Source organism: Stomoxys calcitrans, chromosome 3 (assembly GCF_963082655.1).
Source record: "Stomoxys calcitrans chromosome 3, idStoCalc2.1, whole genome shotgun sequence".
Classification (NCBI taxonomy): Eukaryota; Metazoa; Arthropoda; class Insecta; order Diptera; family Muscidae; genus Stomoxys; species Stomoxys calcitrans.
The window spans coordinates 11,483,088-11,492,751 of record NC_081554.1 but is presented as its reverse complement, the minus strand read 5'-3'; the positions used below and the strand labels follow the sequence as shown (position 1 = coordinate 11,492,751).

Sequence of the window (9,664 nt, the reverse complement as noted above, 5' to 3'; positions counted from 1 at the left end):
TGTTTTCAGAAATTTATGGTTTAACCAGCTTTCTCAAAACTTAAACTATTGGGTTGCCCAAAAAGTAATTGCGGATTTTTCATATAGTCGGCGTTGACAAATTTTTTCACAGCTTGTGCCTCTGTAATTGCATTCTTTCTTCTGTCAGTTATCAGCTGTTACTTTTAGCTTGCTTTAGAAGAAAAGTGGTAAAAAAGTAATTTGATTAAAGTTCATTCTAAGTTAAAAATTCATTTACTTTCTTTAAAAAATCCGCAATTACTTTTTGGGCAACCCAATATTATTACGCCTAAAAAATCGGCTTTCGCTCAAATTTTTAGGTTATGTCCAGGATTCACTGAATAAGGTTAAGCCAAGTGATCAGCCGACGTATTTTTTTAATTTTGGCAGTACTTGGCATTGAGAATGTCAACTTGTTTTGATTGTACATTCATTCTTTGTTTACGTTTTCTTTTATTGATGACATTTTTAATCGGCAGATTTGACATCCTTAATGCAAGTTATCTAATCTTCTACTCATGGTACAATTAAGAGGTTGGGTCCAAGATATATTCATTTACAGGTGGCGGCAGTTGCCCAACAACAAAATATTGAGTGCACTATCTGTCAAAATCAGTGATTAGTTCAACTCTGATTTTTTGTATGTTACCAGTTAGCGAACGCCAAAACTCGTTGACATATAGTGCACTCAGTAAGAAAAAGTTGTACTCAGCTATTTACGGTACACTACTTGGTAATTATGTCATACTAAGGTCATTAGCACACCAATAAAATTAAACCCCCAACGAAACTACCTTAAGTGGCAAATTCCGTAAATTGAAATCTCAAAATGGTTTCATAAATAGACTTTGTTTTACAATTTATCTTCTTCAAATGTTTTATATTTGTATTTTCATTATTATAACACTGTTTTGTTTATATATGAGGAAAATCGGACCATATTTTTTAGAAAAATCATAGCTTTGTTATCAAGCCTTTGACATTCAGATTTGCTTCTTCTTCTTCTTCTTCTTCTTGGATTCAGATTTGCTACAAAATCAAAACAAAATAAAAAAGTTGTACTCAGCTGCTCGCATGACCTGAATTAATCATTAATGCATTCTGAATTAATTGCAAGTGTAATTAAATGCTCACGAACTGGTTCCATGCAACTCTGTTTCATCCTAGTTGCTTTTGTTGTGTGGCTTTGTTTGACTATTGTATGTGTAATGTGGTCCAATAGTATGCGACATATTTCACCATCAATTGATAGACAAATATCGTATGAATAAAGTTAGTACTAGGTTTAAAGGCCATAAAAGAATGAGCGCGTTGAGCTTTGTTTTTGAGCGTCGCGTTACAAAAATGCAACTCTGGACACAAATCCCATAAAAGCAACGCGAAAAATTTAAACAACTTGTAACTTGTGTATCCAACACTAAAATAAAACACAGCAAATATAATACAGTTGAACCTCGATTATCCGGTTTGGTTGGGACCGACCTAAGCATGAAAAGAAAAAACAAGGTAAAAAGAGTTTTTTTTTCTTAAATTTGAACATTTATGTATCTTTTAGTACCATACACAGTTTCTATGATTGTTGTTGTAGCCGCATTTTAGATGTGTATCGCACGACAAAGTTTTACATTAGTCTTGTCAAATGCTGTTGGTCTTGATAACATTGACCCAAGATTCATTAGAATACTAGTTCCTTATCTTCTATCTTATTTTACTCATCTCTTTAATTCAACTCTTATTTCCAGTGCATATTTCTATATTATGTTACCTCTCGAAAGTTTTCGAGAAGATTTTGCATAAACAAATGTCCGAATATTTCTGGACAATCCATCATAACTGTTTTAGTGCATTAGTTGTACTTTCGGAGTCAATTAGAAGTGAAATTGATGAAGGCATTGTTAGTTATCTCGTCCTACTAGATTATGGAGACCACCGTAGCGCAGAGGTTAGCGTGTCCGCCTATGACACCGAACGCCTGGGTTCGAATCCTGGCAAGAACATCAGAAAATTTTTCAGCGGTGGTTATTTGCCCTGTAAAAACTTCTTTCCAAAGAGGTGTTGCTCTGCGGCACGCCATTCGGACTCGGCTATAAAAAGGAGTTCCCTTATCATTGAGCTTAAAATTGAATGGGACAGTATTCCTTGATTTGTGAGAAGATTGCCCCAGTTCCCTTATCAATTGTTCGTGGGCAAATTTGAATTTGCTAGATCATTCAAAGGCTTTCGACTCGGGCGATCATCATAACTATTATATGAAGCTCAAAAGATTTTTTAATTTCAGTGTTAATTTCATCAAAATGGTGCAACCATATCCAAGTATTCGGCAACAGTCTGTGTACGTAGGGGATTCAACATGAGAGCCAATTCTAGTGCCCACAAGGCTCAATAATTGGTCCGCTTCTTTTTTGCTCTACGCAAATGATCTTCCTAAATTATGTATGCAGGTGACGTTCAGTTTTTCCTTAGAGGCTCTGTTAATAATATTAGTGAATGCGTTGCAAAACTCAACGAGGGCCTGTCCTGTGTCTGTAAGTAGGCTACACAAATTGTTTATTTCTGAACCCCCAGAAATCTAAAGTGAGTGTTATTCACAAAAGTAAAAGATTAAGATTACGAGACCTGGATATAACTATAAATTAAAAGGTGCAATTTTTAACAGTTCTGAGCTGTGATTTTTAACAGTTCTTCGACTTGGTCAAATCATATAATTGTTGTAGCCGGGATGAAATATGCCAAGCTGGGTGCACTGTGGATAACACACTCTTATACACCAATCAAAACTTCGAATTCTGCTATCAAAGATATACTGCAATTCACTAAGCCAACGAAATTTAAATGTATTATTATTATTATTATTAGCTATGTCTATGGTATAAAAAGGTCTCAACATGTTTCTCACTTGGCTACTTCCCTTTATGACGGTAGCTTCGACAATCTACTGAGAACTACAAAACTTCTCTACTATTCTTACATAAAATCATTTGGAAGCAAACACCCAAATACCTCCATGACAAATTAATGTTTGCCCGATCTAATAGAAGGGGTAGGAAACTTGTCCCTTTTAGAAGAAGGAGCTTAGTATCTGAATAGCAGTTTTATACGAGTGCCATACGTCTTTGGAATACTCTTCCTCACAGTATCCAAAACAACTAAAACGCGTCAATATTTAAAAAAAGACTTTCCATTTTTCATGAAAATTAGATGTTTAAACATTTAATTTTTTTCTTTTAAACTATATTAGTTTCTAACCTATTCTAAAGTTTATTTGAATTATTTTATAAAATTCTAAAGTTTATTGCAGTTATTTTCTATAACGATATTGAAAAATGTTTATTTTTCCGAAGTTATTTTATTATTTCTTAACAATCCTATGGCAGCCGCTTGTACGTACCAGATTGACCCGCTGAGATCCTTCAACGGCAAGGGCTGCCGCCTCAGTGTGCAACACACTGCTTCAACAACAACAACATTATTTCTTAAGAAGGACTGTTCTTATTAGCCTGCACTATAACTATAAGATTTAATCTTGTTGTGTAGGTATTCATTAAATGAATAAATAAAATAAATTTGCATGTGGAGATGGCGAACCTCGGCAAACTCTTATTCCGCTCTATACGACCGATCGCCGCGGAAACATGAAGATCATTGTTTGTTTGAAGGGGCCAATAACTCGCCTTGTATCGGGCACTGAGTATTTAAGCAAGAGCAGGTCCCTCACTGAGACTCTCCAGTCGATACCGCTGATTGTCCGCGACTGCAGTTGCAGCTACTCCGTATGGAGCATTCCACTATCTGCAACCTGTGGACGCGCCCGGTAGCTCGCAGCTAAGCTTCTCGTAATGACCATGAACACCACACAAATCATAGTCATCTCGTGCCGGGAACAACTAAGTACGGAACGAACAAAAGAATCCCATGGGATTGTCAGTGATTTTTGTCGTCAGAAAAAGCTGTTTGATAACCATGTTTTGGAGGTATCTCAATCGGAGTGGAAAAGTGGTTAGAGAATTGGTTTGAAGTCCATAACCAAAAGCACAGCATGTCGGTTAACGCGGGTTTCCGGTTAATGGAGGTCTGGATAATCGAGGTTCAACTGTACCAAGCTATGCAATCACACGGCAGTCGGTTGTACGTACCAAAATGAACCAATGGAGTTGTACATCGGCAAGGGCAATCGGAACTGAAACTAACATTTCAACAGCAATTTACTGCTTTTAGTGAAAAGATTAGTGAAACTATTTTTTGATGTAAAAAAAAATTTGTAGCAGAAGTATGTGTGTGTCTATGTGCCTGAGTATGATACTGAAATTTTACCGGTTCTTCTGGAATATGTTGTACACACATTGCTAATTTTATTTTTTTTTTTATAATCTTATTACTCCATACTCCTATCCCATATAGCCAAACTGATGGGTAATTATATATATTGCCGCATGTCCCAAAGCGTAAAGTTTAAGGTTTCTTCAATGAAGTGAAACTACACATTCGTTTGATTTTAATCCGATGTGTTTTGGCGGCCCATGCAAATGTGCCCATGAACATTCCATTAAGGAACTGGGCAAAATTCTTGCATATCTATGAGTGCAGACCGATTCATTTACAGGTAGATCATATGCCCAACATTTTGAGTGCACTTTTTATTCGAACAGGGTGCCGAAGTGCGACACCTCTTTGGAGAAAAATTTTTACATGGCATAGAAGCCCACAAATGTTGCCAGCATTGGGAGGGGCAAATTTTTTCTGATGGTCTCGCCCGGATTCGAACCAAGGCGTTTAGCGTTATGAGCGGTCATGCTAACCTCGCCGTTTTGGTGGCCTCCATACTCTTTGAAGTCTCTGCAAAAATCGTCTTCATTCACGTTGATGCTGACGATAACCCATTCTTGCACGTCGCAACTTAAAAGCAATCGTTTTATAAAAAATCCAAGCATTGAAAACAAAATGTAGCAAAATACGACACATTTGTTTTAGTTTTTTATTATCTAATACTAACTGACATAAAAATACAATAGTTTTTGAATTCGATTTAGTTAAAAAGTGAGTACATAAAAATACTTGTTCGACATAAAAAAAACCAAAATTACACAAATCCAATATTTACAGGAACTCCTCGCACCAATCGTTGAGACAGTTGTAACAATCTGAGGCTTGTTTTGAACTAGCATTGCATGTATCTTTCATCCATTCTTTGAATAGTTCTTCATCCTTTTTTAGAACCAAGTACTGGCCCAGTACAGTGTACGCCTGTAACAAAACAAAAACAACAACAATAAATAACAGTAACATATATTTCTTCGTTTTATCTGTAACAAATAAAAGCGTGTTGCGTTGCTTTTGGTATTCAATCACCAGTCATCCAATACAGAAAAACGGGCTTAACCTCATGCAAACTGTTAGTATTGGTATTCCGCACACTATTCTAGTAACAAATTTAAAACTTATTACCTTATCAAAACCAGCTTCAATAAGACGACCGCCAAGAGTTTCACCAATGCCTGCAAGATCCGTCACAGGTTTGTCACCCATGGGTTCTGCCACAAAATTTCTATATTTTTGAGATGTACCAGACATGTTCTAAACACTATCAAATTCTAAACAGCCTCTTTGGAACTACAGAATATATTACAATATTTCACGATTCCAAATTGATTGAATGACGCACTCCACTTACTTTGTCTACAGTTGTATGAAACCGTATTAAGAATTTGTTGTTATTGTCCCAGAGCTGCAATGTACAAAGCGGTTGCTTTTCAAATATTCAGAGTTGCTGTGGCTTTGAAATTATAGTTATACCTATTAAAAAAGCGTACGATTTATAGGCTGTTCGCACCGTATTAGTCGATGGTGTTAGGACAAAAAATATTACTTAAGTTACATTTAACCGCGTGGCAGCAGATTCCATTTACCGAATTGACTCACCGGCCAGGGGATCCCGCCTCAATGTACGTGTTTTCTTCGTGTCGGGATTGAAAAAACCCCAGTACTTGGTTATGTTGGTTGCCAAAATCGCATTCATTATGTAGATCCATGAGGTTTGTTTCTGGCTTGACGGAATTATATTTATACTGATTACTTTGCAATTTGCTGTGCTAATGTCGTCAGCAGTGGGTCGTTGTCATCGTCGCATACGGCTTTTTCGTCTTCGGGCAAGCGATTACCTTGACGCAACAGCAGCACCCATGGCATAATTGGCAGGTAGTGTACCGTAAACAGCTGAGTAAATTTTTTGGTTGTGTGTGTGTGTATTATATTGGGTTGTCCAAAAAGTATTTGTGGATTTTTTCAAATATATTTTCTTTTACACTTTTTTTCTAAAGCAAGCTAAAAGTAACAGCTGATAACTGACAGAAGAAAGAATGCAATTACAGAGTCACAAGCTGCGAAAAAAATTTGTCAACGCCGACTATATGAAAAATCCGTAATTACTTTTTGGGCAACCCAATAGCTAAGAACTATACACAAACAAACAACGAAAAATGGCGCGAACTAGTAACATACACAAAATCAGATTTTGACAGATATTGCACTCCGCGCAATTTTCCGTTCTTGTGTGTGTTCTGGTTCTTAACTATAATACACATACACAACCAAAACTCGTTGACAGATAGAACACTTCACGAGAAAAAATTTTACTCAGCTGCTTAGGGTACACTACCAGGTAAATACAATATGTCATCGTTGTTGGTTTGTGGCGCAGTTGTCGACACTGCGTTTAACTGCTGACGAGAGTGACTACATGGACCTTGGCATTTCTGAGCATTCTGGCCGTATTTCTTATGATACCAGCGTTCATCACTTGGCGCACTGGCAGAACGGGCTGGTCGATTTTGTGATCGGTTGCGTCGTGTTGATGGTCGTCGAGAGCTCGAGCGTGAGCGGGTGGAAAATTTAAAATTTTTTTACTCAGCTCACGACAGCTAAACGCAACTCGGTCAACTCGTTTGAAGATGCTTGCACTCTGCTTACCTGATTGGGCGACATTGCGTCTACTATTGAATCGGGGATTGTTGTAAATTCAGCAGGAGGGCCCATTGATCAAGCAATGACAGGTTGCACGAATTCAAGTAATCGTTTGGTCCATAACCCCTTTAACGCGGCTTCTCCAAGCGTATTTCCAACTACACGCTTTATCTCAAAATACATCTCACAGGGTCTTTTGTCCGCCAGAGGAAGCTCAGACAGCAAACGGTTAAGGCGACGCCGTTCACTGTCAGCAAAATGCTCTTTAAGCTTTCTCCTGATGTAGTTATACCTCTCTGCTGTAGGCATGTTAGCGATAATGTCTGCCAAATGTGAAACGACATTTGGTTCCAATGCTCCAATTGTTTCAATTACTTGTCAGACGCAATGCCAGATGCCGTATACCGGAAATCCATGGTAGTAAACCATCCCTCAATGTTCGTATGAGACATCTGCTGCACGGGGAGCCTAGCATAAACAACAGAAATATTCCCTGACGAAGGCGTGGTTGCCTGAGAGATAGCACTACCGTTAGCGGCTCTTTGCGGCACCGCCCGCGCCTTTCCATTCAGCCATGTTGGACAAATAATAATATGTGTATTTCTTTTGATGAAATTCGATGGCACAAGTTGGCTTTGTGCAAAAAAGGCTTCCGAAATTTTTTCCACACTACGAAACACGGGGTCACCACTTTGGAGGATGAGGTGGTTCAGCTCCAATAAAATGAAAAGTCGGAGAGTGCTTCTTAGAAACTAAACTTTATTTAATAGTGGAATAAGAAATATGGTCACACTAACAGTATTTCAAGAAGTAAACGTTTTTTGTATCAGCGGTATTTTCCGTTATTTAGTGTTGTAGAAAATATTACTTATCATTATGATCAGTGTTGCTACTCAAGAAAATTGTTGCCTACCAAAATTTAAGAAAAATCCTACTAAACCCGACCAAAACCTACCAAATATTCTACAAGTCGAAGAGTTGGCCATTCGGCATTCCATTTGGAACACATCAAACTATATATTTTTAAAACCCACATTCATAGGATGGGAGTATACCAATCTAGTCATTCCATTCGTAACACCTCGAAATATTTATCTGCGACCCCATAAAGTATATATATTCTGGATCTTCTCGTTATTCTGAGTCGAACTTGTCATGTCCGTCCGTCCGTCTGTCGAAATCACGATAGCGGTCGAACGCGTAAAGCTAGCAGCATAAAATTTTGCACAGATACTTCTTTCTGATGTAGGTTGTTGGGGATTGTAAATGAGCCATACCGGTTCAGATTTGAACCCCTAGAAGACTCAAATTTCCTCCGATTTGACTAAAATTTTTAAATAAAGGCTTGAGTTATGACTTCCAACATCCATGTCCAGTATGATATGAATCGGTCTATACATATATATAGCCCCCATATTAACCGATCCCCGGATTTGACTTATAGAGCTCTTAGAAGCCTCAATTTTCATAAAATTTGGCTGAAATTTGGAACAATGACTTGAGTTATGGCTTTCAACATCCATGCCAAGTATGATCCAAATCGGTTATAAACAGATATAGCCCCATATAGTTCATAAAGTTGTATATTTACCGCGATTTCAATGAGCAACCGTGCCGAGTTTGAATAAAGCGATCTACCGATTTAAGTGTTTGAGCCCAGAAATGGTCTTTTACTTCCCATTTTCGCCGTTACAGCAAGATGCATGTACCCCTCAACTTTTAAGTATAACCCAGATTTGACCATATTTATATGCCATATAGCATTGTTTTCCGATTGAGACATTGAACGCACAAAAGCCACATTTTCTATCCAGAATTTACGAAGTTTGGACGATATCCCTTAACACTCGTACCAGCAGTTACGGTCAATTTACGCCCATTTTCTTAAAATTTGAAGCAATGAGACCCTTTATAATCCCCTGGCCCCTCGTTATCCTTGGTTTAATTTTGCACTCTTAACGAATACACAGAAACAATACGAAGTGAATTAATTTTGATCCATCCCCGACGATTGTTTCGGTAATTAACTTGGTATTAACATGTTGGAAAAACCTACCAAAAATTGAGGTCAGCCTACCAACCAAGAGAATGAAAACCTACCAATTTTAGTAGGAACCTACCAAAAACGTCAACATTGATCATAACGTAAAGTAATCAAATGTACTTTGTACCAAGATATATTCATTTACAGGTAGTGGCAGTTGCCCAACAACAAAATATTGAATGCACTATCTGTCAAAATCACTGTTTAGTGCAACTCTGATTTTGTGTATGTTACTAGTTCGCGCCTTTTTTCGTTGTTTGTGTGTGCCATTGCTTTTAACTATAATACGCAGACGCAATCAAACCTCGTTGACAGATAGTGCGCTCCGTGAGAAAAAATTGTATTCAGCTGTTTACCGGACACTACCTGGTAATTATGTCATGCTTTGTACCTTCAATGTAAATGACAGGTGTACGTAAGGGTAGCCTTGATATTTTAAGTCGATCTATCCATTTCCGTCCGTCCGTCTGTGGAAGTCACAATACAGGTCGAACGCGTAAGATTGCAAATGGGCCTTATCGGTTCAGATTTGGATATAACTCCTTTATAAACCGATCTCCTGATTTGACTTCTTGAGTCCATAAAGGACGCAATTGTTATCCTATTGAGCTGACATTTTGCATGAGTGTTTTGTTACGAATCCCGCTGCGACTGATTTGGTAG

At 37.8% G+C, this 9,664-nt stretch overlaps 1 protein-coding gene and 1 long non-coding RNA gene across 2 annotated transcripts; one reads left to right on the top strand and one right to left on the bottom strand.

The window, feature by feature from the left end:
* The first annotated feature begins 4,138 nt into the window (after positions 1 to 4,138).
* Positions 4,139 to 4,496, top strand: LOC106084491 (uncharacterized). Its single transcript, XR_001220821.2, has 2 exons — positions 4,139 to 4,291; positions 4,399 to 4,496. It is a non-coding gene; the product is annotated as an uncharacterized LOC106084491 (long non-coding RNA).
* Positions 4,497 to 4,958: 462 nt separating this feature from the next.
* LOC106084489 (barrier-to-autointegration factor) lies at positions 4,959 to 5,694 on the bottom strand. Its single transcript, XM_013248199.2, has 2 exons — positions 5,443 to 5,694; positions 4,959 to 5,241 (listed from the first exon to the last, which is right to left on the bottom strand). The coding sequence occupies exons 1-2, from the start codon at positions 5,566 to 5,568 to the stop codon at positions 5,095 to 5,097; spliced, it is 273 nt and encodes a 90-aa protein (XP_013103653.1). The 5' UTR covers positions 5,569 to 5,694; the 3' UTR covers positions 4,959 to 5,094.
* Positions 5,695 to 9,664: the final 3,970 nt, after the last annotated feature.

Bases quoted from the DNA above. Each gene is read 5' to 3' on its own strand.
- LOC106084489 (XM_013248199.2), bottom strand. From the start codon at position 5,568: ATGTCTGGTACATCTCAAAAATATAGAAATTTTGTGGCAGAACCCATG. The intron at 5,242-5,442 runs GTAATAAGTTTT...GTTTTGTTACAG, and splicing joins TTGAAGCTGGTTTTGATAAG to GCGTACACTGTACTGGGCCA.